Source organism: Scatophagus argus, chromosome 12, assembly GCF_020382885.2.
Source record: "Scatophagus argus isolate fScaArg1 chromosome 12, fScaArg1.pri, whole genome shotgun sequence".
Taxonomy (NCBI): domain Eukaryota; kingdom Metazoa; phylum Chordata; class Actinopteri; family Scatophagidae; genus Scatophagus; species Scatophagus argus.
In genome coordinates, this window is record NC_058504.1 from 11,922,060 (window position 1) to 11,935,009 (window position 12,950).

Below are 12,950 nucleotides of genomic sequence, written 5' to 3' on the forward strand. Positions count from 1 at the left end.
AACAGAACATCAGAGGAAAAAAGCCTAAATGATAACGCAAAAGGCATGGGTAACATTGTAGATATTGTAGTTGTTAGCAAACATTATTCAAACAGGAAGGGATGGTGCATTTATTTGGACTATTTTCATTGGTGAATTAATATACATTTTTAGAACTAGTGAAGGGTTATGGAGCAGCACAGTGTTTGTGCAATGGAGTCAAAATAAACCGCAGCACCATGTTCATCGTTAAAAAAAGGAACATGTTATTCTGGGCAACAGTGTGGCTCACTGATGTGTTTTTCATAGTTTTTCCTGTACAATCATGGCACAAATGCATAAAATAAATCATCCTAGTTTGTTGTTTTGGTCTTTCAATAGGATTTGTTGACAATAAAAAAATGCAGAATGTAGTAAACAGCTTTTAAGTGTCATTAGTCTTGTCCTTTGTTAGTTCCATCGTCTTATTTACAGTCTTACAAGGATGCGGTACGGTTCTCTGCATGTTCACCAGGACCTTATAATTAATACAACAAAGTCTTTAAGACGAGACAGAGAGTGAATGCTAATGAGACGAAATCTTCTTTTATGGTTTTACTCTGAACTTGCTGATTCAGAGCGTCAGTCTTCCAGTAAAAGAGACATCTATCTCCACTGAGGTGTTACTAAGGTGAGCGGCTCCCGGTTGCGTCCGTTGATAATAGGCCAGGGATTGAAGTATGGAAAAACAGGCTCTCTGAAATTCGCGTCATAGAAAGTGAAGAGGTGGCTCATGTCTCCTGCGTCATAAAACGCCACTTCACCACGATTACAGTCCAGATAGATTCCCACCCTCCTGGGGGGTTTGGAGGGATGTAATAAGCACTCCTCTGAATCCGTACATGCTTCATACTCGCTAGTGCCGTTGCAGTTGTCCCTCAGCACCAGGGTCCAGAAACCGTCCTCTGGACAGAGGCTGATCTCCTCCTTCCTGTTGACAGAGGCTCGGGCAACTCCCAGACCCCACGCTGTCTTGGATCCCACCTCCACCTCCCAGTAGTGTCTGCCAGAAGAGAAAGCTTCAGAGCCCAGGACGATGTTGTAGCGGGTGAAACGCTCAGGGTTGTTTGGCAGGTTGGGCTGGATTTTTCCCACCTGGACGCTGGTGTGACATGAGGAAACCCACAGGCAGGGGTAGGCTGTGTTTGGGTCGAGGGACACTGCTGTGACAGCTAAGAGGAGAAAAAAAAAAGGTCAGTTACAGTTACCAACGCAACAACTAACGTGTGTTTACAGAGAGAGACTTACAGAGAGAAAAGAAAAGACTCCTTCACAGTGACCTTCAACAAGACACTGAATACCTACCTGCTCAATTAGTGTAAGGTGAGCTAGATAAGAGCATCAGCTACATGGATACAAATAAAATATAAATGACACTGCATCAAGATAGAAAACTGTGACAGAAGACAGTATTGCAATTTAAAGTTACACAATCATCAACAACACATGATGACATGTGGGCAAATGACCCATAACTCTTTGCTCATGTGACTCTGACAAACTGAGTTTGGAAAACAGATACAGTCATGTTTGCAACCCACATCGTCCAACTCCTCCACACAGAGCAGGCTGACACCAGGCTGAATATAAAATGCAAAGCAAATGAATGTCTTTTGTAGATATAGCCAATATCTGTTTTTTTTAAAACAAAATCTTAAACCCAAGTCATGGGGAGTACCACTAGTAGCGTATGAAATAGTTGTCTGCTGTGGTTCTGCAGGAGCATCAACAAATTTAATCCAAATAGGTTTTAGACTTGGGACAGGGTTTGTATGCGCGCACATTCAAGTGTATCTACATACCTGGCTGAAAAATTGAGCTCATTTTCCTCCAGGTTCTGTACTGTAGAGGTCCCAGGAGCTCTCCTGATTGCAGATTGACACTCACCTCTGGAGGGCGCTCAAACAAGCTCTCAGCCCTGCCAGAGAGAACAAGAGGCAAAATAATTTAATGCATAAGGCAGAACAAGAGGGAAAGAAAGCTCCTTCACTGAAGATCTGGCTGCTTTACAAGAGACTCACTACAAGAAAAGTATCGTTTTAAATTTGCTAATGCAAGAAGTAATGCAATGCTCAGATGTAACTTAGCATTGAGGTCTAAACATTGAGAAATGTGTAGTCTATATATAAAAATATTATACCACAGAAAAAGTAACCATTAAAAATTATTTTTTGTTTTACTTAGAACAAGGGAATGTGAAAGCCATGTACAGCGTGCCATATCTTTACATCATATCTACATTCTTAGTTAAATTTATGCGGCAAAATCATTGTCTTCCGAGTTTTCATTTGTTTTTAAGGAAAGAACTTGTAGACAGTTTTTGAATCATTCCATCATTAACAATGTGATCGTAACGCCTTCAGTCCTGATGACAACGTCAGGCAAATATGACTAGCTCAACTATCATCATCCTCCCACATCCTGTTTCAGCAAGATTTAGGGCTAACTGGAAGACAACACATGTCGTGTAGAAACAGAAACAGAGACGTTACTCAAGAATATATTGCTGTTGAATGATCAGGATTTGATAAGAATGGTACTCACCCTCCAATAAAATCTTTGATTCCCTAAAATTGAGCACATAAAACAAAACTGCGATTAAGAAATATTTAAAATTCAGATCTGGGACACAGTACAACAATATTCTTTGGTATTTTACAGCTGTGTTTTTCCTCATCTTTTCAATTTATCCACATTTATAAAGCGCATTCCACGCCTCTTCCATTCATCCCCTCCCTCTTCTCTCTCACCTTGAGTTGCTCTGGGTTTTCTTCTTCCCTCAGTTTCAGGGAAAGCTGGTCTGCTGTACTTTCCAACTGGCTGATTTGCTCTGTGGTCTGAGTGAGCGCCTCCTCCAGTTGGTTGAGCTTCTCCTCTTTCAACTTCTGCAGTTTCTCCTTTATGCGCTCCTCCTCCTCAAGCAGGAACTCCCTCAGACGACCAAACTCTGCACTGACCAGCTCCTCCAGATCTCCTGCTCGCCCCTAAAACACAGGGAGGACTCCGATCAGCGAGAACATGGACAAGATTACTGGGCCACAGTAATCTTATTTTTTGTGACCACGTAAATTGAACTTAATCTTTTGTCGCTTTATGCTAATTGCTGTGAAACCTGGCGTTACTTGCATCAGTCAACAAAGATCAATTTGATACTATCACAGATTACTATCAGATTTCACCTAATCATTTTTCCACACTGAGCACTTTTATTTTGATATTTTAAGTGTACGTTTACTTAAAAGAGTACTCCCTCGATTTTAGTACCAGTTCTATTGGACTTATGATGGACAGGATAAAAACTGGTGTGGTTTAGTAACGGATGCTCATGTAGAAGCAGCTCATGCGGCGTTGACCTGCTAGCCTCCAGCTGAGACGAGGACTGGGCCACAGGCGTCTTTGAGACTCACGTCTTTCAAAGTCTTAATCTTCGGGAACAACTGATGCCAACTCAAATGACATCACTGGCAATCTAGCAGATTTTGTTCAACTCCTTTTGGAGCTAGAAAAGGTTTTACACAGTTTTCTTTTTTTTTTAACATAAGCAGTAGTCCTCCACAACGACCTGTGAATAAACTTTGATGAGTGAACTGGGCGGCATCTCCATTTAAGTAATATAAGCAATGCCAGAGTTGTACTAAAACTGGTTGCAAAACAGACACGGGTCCCAGCGACAGCGACAGTGAAGCAAGCACACAAGTGCTATCATTAAGACACCTGAGAGTTTCCTGCTGTGACATGTCAAAATGTCTGCTGTGTGACCATTGCCCATTGGTACGTTTACTTCAGTAAAGAATACGAATATTTAATCCATTCACGTACAGTGTGATCCAAAGATAGGTGAGGTAGGCCTACACAGGTGAAATGCTGGGCACCTCACACACACACAGGAAAAGAAAAGACGAATTGACACACTTCCTTTCCAACTTGCTCACCCACATCCTGCCATACTGACGGAGAAACAGAGAAGCGAAAATCAGTGTGTGTGCACATAAACTGGGTCAAACAGACAGAAGACAGGAAACACGTTAAGACAGACAAACGGGACAGAGAAAGACAGCTTTGTAGAAGCTTCGAGCAGAGATATGTGTAGTTATCTGCTGCAGCAGAAACACTCCAACGTGGCAAACATGATACACACTCATATCTCTGTTTAACACACACATACACAGGCACACATATAGAAAGACCCATATTTGAGGTGAATGCTGCTGGGGTGGAAAAAGCAACCCAACCTAAATTACGTGAGATGTTATCTCTCTCTGTGAGGGTGTGTTTGTTTGTTTGTGTGTGTGTGTGTGTGTGTGTGTAGATTATGAGAAAGAGAAACATGACATGACGTGTACTGATGTTTATTATTCAACTATCTAATTTCAGAAAAGACCAAGACATGAAAGTCATCACGTTCAAACCAACAACATTGAGTAACAACCAGTCAGCTGTGTCACTGACAGTCATGATCAGGTTGAGTCACCCGTAATTCACGTCTGTCAGACAGGTAAAGGCAGAGGCATGCAGGTGAACGTTGCGTAGCAACGAGAATTTCTGGTTCTGTTCAAACAACACATACACACAAGTATTTTTTTCTGCTAGGCTTGTCTACAGGACTTTTCTTTCATTCCTTCACACAGAGATGTGAAACAAATGATCATATGTCTTAATACCTTGATGAGGAGGATCTTTTCATTGGTCTGTCTTTGGAAGAGTGTGGCCTCCTCTGTCTGCAGCTGAACCCTCTCTAAAGCAATAGACAGCTTGTCCTGTTGGTAGGAAGGAGAAACAGTCAAGTGCAATACACAGTTAAGAAGTGAAGTTGCTAAACCAGATTATAGTTAAATGAAGAGTTAATTTGATTGGTGCCTCGATCTGAACAACTTCTTTTACGGGAATCATATGATGCCCAACCGTCCGCAACTGAAAGCTCTGACCCACAAATTAAAAAGACAAAAAACAAAACAAAACAAAAAAAAAACAAACAGGAATTCAGCACCAGTGAAACATGTTCAAACACACTGAGAGGCCTTAACTGACTCAGATGCAGACAAGTTCACAGTAGCCTGCTGAATTCCTGTAAAACACAAAGTACCCAAAGGCTGCCAGGACAAACAGGGAGTCTTCTTGTTAAAAATCGCTGCCCTGTCACACTATCTGCTCGGTGAAAGCCTTGTTTGTCAATGGGGGAAAAAAAGACAAGCCCTGATAAACCAGGCTTAAGTTGACATTTAGGAAAGAGACATACACAAGAACCAGGAGAGGGAAGTCAGATAAGCATGGTGGAGTGGCACTCCCTGCTACCTGAGAAATGACCTGAAAAGTCATAAAACTAGTCTGTATAAACTTAGTGGAGGTTGAAGTTTGAGGTTCACCAGAAATAAACGTGTCTCAACAACAGAGAAGGCCTACCCTGTAGTTTTCAAAGGCCTCGTTAATAGGGATGACATTGTGGGTCTTGTGGTCCCGGGACATGCCGCAAACAAGACAGATGGGCAGCTGGTCGTCCTCACAGTAAAGCTTCAGCTTCTCCTCGTGTTCCTCGCACATATCCATACCCACGCGCGGCCAGTGCCCGATAGACGACGCCACGCTGCTCATGCTGGACCCGAGCTCCCGCTCCTCGGGCTCCTCCGGCGCATCTTCCGGATGCCATCCGGTCATCCCAGCGGCGGCCGTGTTCATGACCCCGGCCCTCCGCACACTGTCCACGACGTTGCACAGAAGCGAATTGGGTCGCAGTTTGCGGCCGCACGACTTTCTGCACTTCGGGCAACTCGACACCTCGTCCGCCTTGGCTTCCCAGCACTGGATGATGCACAACTGGCAGAAGTGGTGTCCACACTCGAGGATCACCGGATCCCGGAACAGCTCCAAGCACACCGGGCAGGTGAGCTCTGACTGGAGTTCCTCAAGCGCGTTGGCCTCCGCCATTCTCAGTTGTACACATAGTCGTAAGCAGACACGGTTGATGGCTAAGACTGGACTGCTTTCGCGTTGGTACGGGGAGAGGGAGTGGCCTGAGGCTGGCAACACAGCAAATGTTTTCACGGAAGAGACGGAGGGCGTGCAGCAACAGGCTCCGTGGAGCCGCTCCAGTACGGGGCGTGCGCTCCTCAAACAAGTTTTCTTCGAAAGAAACAACCGCAAGCACAACCACACAACTAATTCAATATTATTTCATTATATCTATGCACTGAGGCAGACCACTTCATCACCCTTGCTGTTCGCTAATGTTTTAGGGACAATTTACAGCAACAACAGGAACAATAACTTCCGCAGACAAGCTGTGAAAAATCTCCCGGACTCCTTATTAAAAGTCAGCCAAACTAAAGTCACGAACAGGCATTAATATAAGGTAAGAAATATCGAACCTTTCTCATTTAGGCCATCCTATTAAGCTCAAAGATAGCCGAATAATAATAATAATAATAATAATAATAATACGGTTTTGCAGTTGTAGGTTACGTACATCCAGAGGATCAGAGGTCAAACAGCCAAATCCATTGGAGGAGCTTAAAAAGACTAATTAGTATGGTCGAGGAGAAGGTAGTAACCTAGTAGTAACCTATAGTGTAGTGCAATATTGTGTTTAAATGGTGAAATAGAGAAATTCATTACCTATTGCGGGTCTGGCTATGACCTACAGGGAATTTGAAAATGGAGAAATAATAAACCGTGGATGGTGACTGCGATGAAATAGATGGCGATGTTGATTTGTTTGTCCAGATAGCCCGCTCCTACTTAACTGTGTTATTTTCTTATTCAGGCCGTTGGGACACATTGATGTGAAATTAGAAAGTTAGAGATGTATACAGTATGTAGCCCAGGTCTGCAGTGAATGCGGCCTGTCAGAGACATTGGTGGGGTGGAGGAGCTTTTTAAAATATTTATATAAAAGTGTAAATGAATAGGAAATCCTTTTCTTTTTCTAAGGGTTTAAAGGAGTGGAAATCGATGTTTCAACAACTGTTCCTAAACTGAAACTACATGTTTACCAAGTACTCTTAAATACATCATTAACTTGGTTGCACAAGCTAATTCTTTACATGGAGGCTAATGCTACTAAACATTTACACATAAGTTATGTAGGCTACTTACATCAAGTGCTTGTCCGGTGTAGGCCTAAGCTATCTTAACTGTGGCTTCCCTGACCTAGCCTCCTGTTTAGACTGAAGTGTTAAATACTGTGTTAAATACATTCATGAAATGCATTTTGATGTGTAATAATGACGCGTACGTGTGATATTTGAAATTACTTTTACAAAATTAAATGTGTTAAAAACATATTCCATTCCACACAGTGACAAAGTAACATTGGTTAGGTTAGCAGCGTAGGCTAACGCTCAGTCCAAACAGCATTAATAGTCTCATCATGTACTTATATATTATTGAATCTATAACTTAAGCAAATAACTTGATGTCAGTATTTGATACATATTACCTATATAACTCTTATGTGAGAGAGCATTTAGGGTAGAGTATAATGGAGCTTTAAGGACTCATTAATTTTGATTCAGTGTGGGACTGTAGAGTGCGAACGTATTTCAACAGTTAGGCCCACGATAAGGGAGTCAGGGGGTTCAATGTAAGTTTCAAAACATGCTCAACAACTGCTGAGTCAGTAGCCGAAACTTTAGCCGACTCAGAGTAAATCACCAAGGGGATGCGCTCATGTTGTAGGGAGGTTGAGAAAGTGGGAGGGTATTCCAAAATGTATTGTTTTATTTTCATTGCTTGTAATTAAGAAGGCAGAATGTTATGAAAATATGAATAATGCTTAAGAGGGCCTATGTTTTATTAAATCAGATTTTTAAATAAGTCCTCCTCAGACCAATATTGTCCCAAGGTAAGAGTAAGCAGCTCCTCTTGTGTGGAAACTGAAACTGTGGTAATTCTTGCTTATGGTTCAGGTTATGACTTGTCACCAGTGACAGTAAATGCAGCATTGTTACTCATAGTTCAACCAGTTTCATTGACCTGGCCATTGTTACTTCCTGTTTGCTGAATAGACAGACTGCCAGAGTGTCATATCTCTGAATGCTCACTAGATGTCCATAATAAACCACCCCCATCTGAAATTCTCACAGAATGTGTTTCTTATCCTGGTCAAATCCTGGAATTTCTCCTCAGGCAACAAAATGAAGACCAAATGTTGAGCCACTGTTCATAGTTTTTTGTGCTATGAATTTATAATCACTAATTAGTCTTGGCAGGTTATATTGAAAGGAGCAAGATTAATGATTTTCGCCTTTGAGAGAAATTACATTCACAGAGCAGAAGTTCCATTTAAGAGGATTCAGAAGGTAAAATGACCTCATTCACTCATAAGATGATTTCCCAGCTAATTAAGATGATTTGGGGTCACTCAAAGAGATGAGACATATTCATATAATTTTATACATATAATAATGTACATAGATTTTTTTAATTAGGTTAATACAGAATTAATAGGTTTCCAAAGACATTTTTACAACCACTCAGTGATCTGTTAATTATTTAATCACATATGCAGTCCATGTATGTTAAAACATGTCCCAGCTTTTAAACATAAACTGAATGAATTCTTTGAACCAACAAGGTGATCAAGTTGACAAAACGGCGCATCAAACCAACAGTTGTTCATGGGCCCAGAATGTGATGCATTGACATGTTTTGTATGACTCCTATTAACACTAGCATCAATACTAAAAATAAGCTTTTATAGTGCTAGTGCAATAGTACATTGCTCTGGTTCGCCCAATATTTAGACCAAATATTGTAAAAAGATCCTCCTCATATGATATTTTATATTCATTTACTGTAAAAATGTCATTTTTCATATACTGGAACAGACCAGATTAAGCACATAATGAAATAAAGAAGTCAGACACTTTCGGTCACAGTTGATACATTCTGGAAGTACTTTTGAAGCTTTTATGTCTTCCAGAAAATGTTTATGGTTCCCACAGTAAGGGGAGTTTTGATGACAGAAGAAATACAAGAAACTGGAAAGACAGAAAATGAAACCAAGAGAGCTGCCTTCCTCAGAGGAGTGTTTATGTAATGATCTTGACAAATTAATGTAAAGAAACATCTGAGGATGCGTTAAACAACTGGAGACAGTTTAGGACAGTGCTGTATAAATGCTAGACTACAGACAACCAAAAGCATCATTACCTCTCTCACTGCCATCCTTACAGAGACCTACATCATGCAAGGTACTTCCATAATGCTTCATATTTTATAGACAAAGTGTGTGAAAGCAGGGGACTGACAAGCAGGAAAATGTAGCAACACCTCAAGAGGACTGTGCTCATTCTAGCTATAAAAACATGTATGCATGTATGTATACAAGACAACAACTTCTCTAACAGTGAAAAACCAGACACTCCACTGTCATTTCCTGTGGATTTCCTGAAAAGCATTCGACCTCTGACTAAGATACAGGCATGCTAGTCAAGAATAAACAAATGTTCAGGTCAGTGTTGATGTTCAGTTTAAGTTATGGAGTGCAGCTTCTTTTTCTTTACCTCTCTGCATTCATCAGTTGATTAAAGACTAAAACATGATGGTCTCCACCTCAGCTGACTGATGAAAAAGGGATATGCAGAGCAATTGTTTCCCAGAAGGCAGCCTGACTGCTGGCTAACAGGGGAAGTTTGATAGCAAATGGTTGTATTGGGGGTGGGTTCAAACTGTTACCCACGGGGTTCCTGCTGTCAGTACACAAGAGGATACTCAGCATTTGCCTATACTCCAGACGCTGAGCGGTCACAAAGGAAATACAGGTTTTATTGAACTCTGGGGCTGTGTCTGAGAGGAAATCTGTCAAGAAAGTCTGTGTTCACTGGAACTGCCTTCCATCAGACGTTTACAGTTGACTTGCGGCCCTGAAAGTGCAGAATGTCTCAAAGGAAGATGCTGCAACTCTCCGGGGGATCCCTGCTTCTTCTCCTACCCTGGTTTGGTGGACTGGTCTTCGGGGAGATCAGTGATGACTTCTCCAAGTGCCTTGGTTTTTTCTACAATGAAAATCCACCAGAGGGTTTCAGTGCATCACAATACCAACCAATATGCCAGCGCTACAAAAATCGGTACCGCTTTGCCAGCCTGTATGACCGTCAGCGTCGTGCACCGTTGTACTCTGCATATATACTCAGTCCAGCAGAAGGCAAACGGCCCAATACCCCTTGGATGTATGAACCACAGGTAAGCAGGAAAGAAGTATGTGGTGTTTAAAGGCAGCCATTTTCTTGAAAGACTAAATGCACTCTGCTGGTTGTTTCCTGCTCATTCAACTGTATGATCATTTTAGTTCTGCAGTTTGTCACACAGTTGAATTGTGCTGGGTTATATGTGACAAGTAGTTCTGCTTTGTTGTCTACCCCATTTAGGGAGGGAGGGAGAGCTAACCAACAGTCCCACAACACCTCAAATGGTCGCAGTTTAATCGACTTTTCTAAATCAGTTTCAGCAAAACCGATGAAAATGACGGGACTGTTGTGTTAGACCGAATTAGTTTAAGTTACTTGTACCTAATAAACTAGAAACCGAGGAAGAAATAGCATTTTGAAAATTCAAAGTAAAACAACACTTTTCATTCATTACTGTTATTCTTAAATGGACCATACGAGTTCTTTTCTTGTCTGGCTGACCAATCAAAGGAACCTTCCAATTAGTGCATGACCTGGTCTATCTGCTAATCCACAGTTCCACAGTGCTGTCCTCCTAAGAAGTTTGACGCTTACCATATGGGGTCAGAGTCTCGTTCATTATTGGAACTAACCAGACAAATCGTTATGCACCACCCACAGAGTCCAGACAGAGTCTATCAGTCTTGATGCTGTGAGTGTTTTGTCATAGCCTTCCAACAGAGGCAAAAGAATCCTCCTGTCACATACATGATTGTGTCTCTGGGGTAACGAAGAAGGGAAAGTTCCACCTCATAAGTTTCATTTTTCTTTTGCAAACGAGTCAGTGAATGAGTCACACAGCAGTTCAAACAAAGCAGTACAAAGACTCACATAATTATCCAACTCAGACAGTATAAGGGACCTCTAAGCAGCAAAATACTCCTGTAGCTTCTGTGACATGTCATCCTTTCTCTCTCTATTATGAAGTTGCCATTTTCCCGTGCCAGCCCAGAGATGAAAGTCTTCCATACTCCTGTGGACCAGAATGTGATTGAGAGCCAGGCAGTGCTTCAAGACTATAAGAACTCCAGCTACACCAAAGGCCATCTTAATCCCAGCATGCACCAAAAGACAAAAGATGACCGCAAGGCCACCTTCACCCTGACAAACATTGTCCCTCAGCAAAAAGGCTCAAACGGTGGCCCCTGGAACATTCTGGAGAATGAGATGTTAAACAGATTCAAGAACTTCTGCAATGGGTCAATGTATGTGATAACCGGAGTCTTGCCTTACAACTCTGAACCCCGCTGGATTAATAACAGGGTGTCTGTCCCTGAGTACATGTGGTCTGCCTACTGCTGCCCATCCTACAATACCAGCCATCCTGAGTCTCAGATGCCCTTTTTCCCCACATATGCTGCAGTGGGAAGAAATGACTGCAACAGTGGACCGGAGATTGTGCCAGTTAATGTCAGTGCGAAGTCCTCAGTGAGGGGCTATGATGTGAGGCAGATGTCTTTAGAGGCTCTGGAGGGCATCCTGGAACAAAGGCTGGCCATACCCATCCGTCTGTTTCACGGACAGTGTCAGTAGGAAAGGTCGAGAAGCTTTAGCTCCTTGTGGGAATCAAATGTTAACTGCTAAGGGTGTGCACTGCAGTAGTCGCTGCTTTCTTTAGTAGAAAGAAATCTTAAGTAAAGCTCCCCCCACCCCTCCATAGCTCTATAATTACTGAATGAGTGTTTGATTAACCAAGACATGTTGATTATCTCGTGATTTTACCCATAAAACAAGAGTGAAATAGATTAAGAGTCTCCTGGTGAAACAAATCAAATAATATGCCAATTACATTTCGAGGTGAAAAAAAAGTGCGGTAAGTTTCAACATGAGTGCATAGTAATGTTCATTTTATTCAACAACTAACTTTGTTCACACTCCATGTAAAATGGTAGCACATTTCACATTTTGTACTGATGTATGAACCATAAAGATACTGTGTGAACATGCAAGAGCAGCCATTAGTATTCAGTACCATCTGTGGTGTGTCGAGTGAGACTCTCAGATTGTTTTAAATCAAACTGCTGGGATCCTTTTCTAAGCAGGGAGGATGTCAAGCAGGATCTCGTTCAACTGTTTTACAATCATCCAAAAAAAAAAAGTCATAATAAAGTTTAGTAAACCTGATGCCAAATGTGCCTTTTAGAGTTGTCTGAGAGGTCTATCTCGAACCAGTACATTTCTTTCCTTGATGATGCTGATGTCACTGATTTCGATACAGTTTTGGTTGATTTTAAATAAATACAGTTTGTTTAAAAGTATATCGCTTGTTTAGCGTCCTCCTCGTGTCACCAATCCAAAACACAAGTGAGGTTTGGTTGATGATGGTTTGTAAGATAATACTGATGCCATGCCACCAACCCCATAGACTGAATGGTGATTTTTAACTGAAGAGCTGCGGGAAGAGCACAACACCCAGCTTAGAAATAATTTTTTTTTCTATATCCAGCTTGGAGTGAAAAATCTGGGTTTGTCCAACAAAATCTGGGTTTGTCCTGGGGCTTTAATTTCTTATTTGAAAAACTCCCTGCAGGCATTAATATAACAAGATAACAGCAAATATGCCAGCACTACAAATATAAGTATCGCTTTGCCAGCCTGTTATCGTCATCAGCACCATGCACGACTCTACTCTGAGTACGTACTCGGTTCTACAAATGGCCCAACACCCAGCACTGATATGAACCACAGGTAAGCAGAGAGCATTGAGTGATGTGCTAGTAGAACAGCTGTATCTTCGTCTCTGGTTTTAAGCAAGTGTCTCATAAAGCT

The 12,950-nt window shown here is 41.7% G+C and overlaps 2 protein-coding genes across 3 annotated transcripts; one reads left to right on the forward strand and one right to left on the reverse strand.

The window, feature by feature from the left end:
- Nucleotides 1–221: 221 nt before the first annotated feature.
- On the reverse strand, nt 222–6,078 carry LOC124068309 (zinc-binding protein A33-like). The gene is made up of 6 exons (XM_046406462.1): nt 5,419–6,078; nt 4,680–4,775; nt 2,769–3,002; nt 2,563–2,585; nt 1,821–1,936; nt 222–1,190 (listed from the first exon to the last, which is right to left on the reverse strand). The coding sequence occupies exons 1-6, from the start codon at nt 5,938–5,940 to the stop codon at nt 625–627; spliced, it is 1,557 nt and encodes a 518-aa protein (XP_046262418.1). The 5' UTR covers nt 5,941–6,078; the 3' UTR covers nt 222–624.
- An 84-nt stretch (nt 6,079–6,162) lies between these two features.
- On the forward strand, nt 6,163–12,290 carry LOC124068310 (endonuclease domain-containing 1 protein-like). 2 transcript variants are annotated; one of them, XM_046406464.1, is made up of 3 exons: nt 6,163–6,364; nt 9,856–10,197; nt 11,109–12,290. In XM_046406464.1, exons 2-3 carry the CDS (start codon nt 9,892–9,894, stop codon nt 11,712–11,714), a joined length of 912 nt encoding a protein of 303 aa, XP_046262420.1. In that variant the 5' UTR covers nt 6,163–6,364; nt 9,856–9,891; the 3' UTR covers nt 11,715–12,290. The 2 variants fall into 2 exon arrangements, with proteins under 2 accessions (XP_046262420.1, XP_046262419.1); XM_046406463.1 differs by lacking the exon at nt 6,163–6,364 and having other exon boundaries at nt 7,378–10,197.
- Nucleotides 12,291–12,950: the final 660 nt, after the last annotated feature.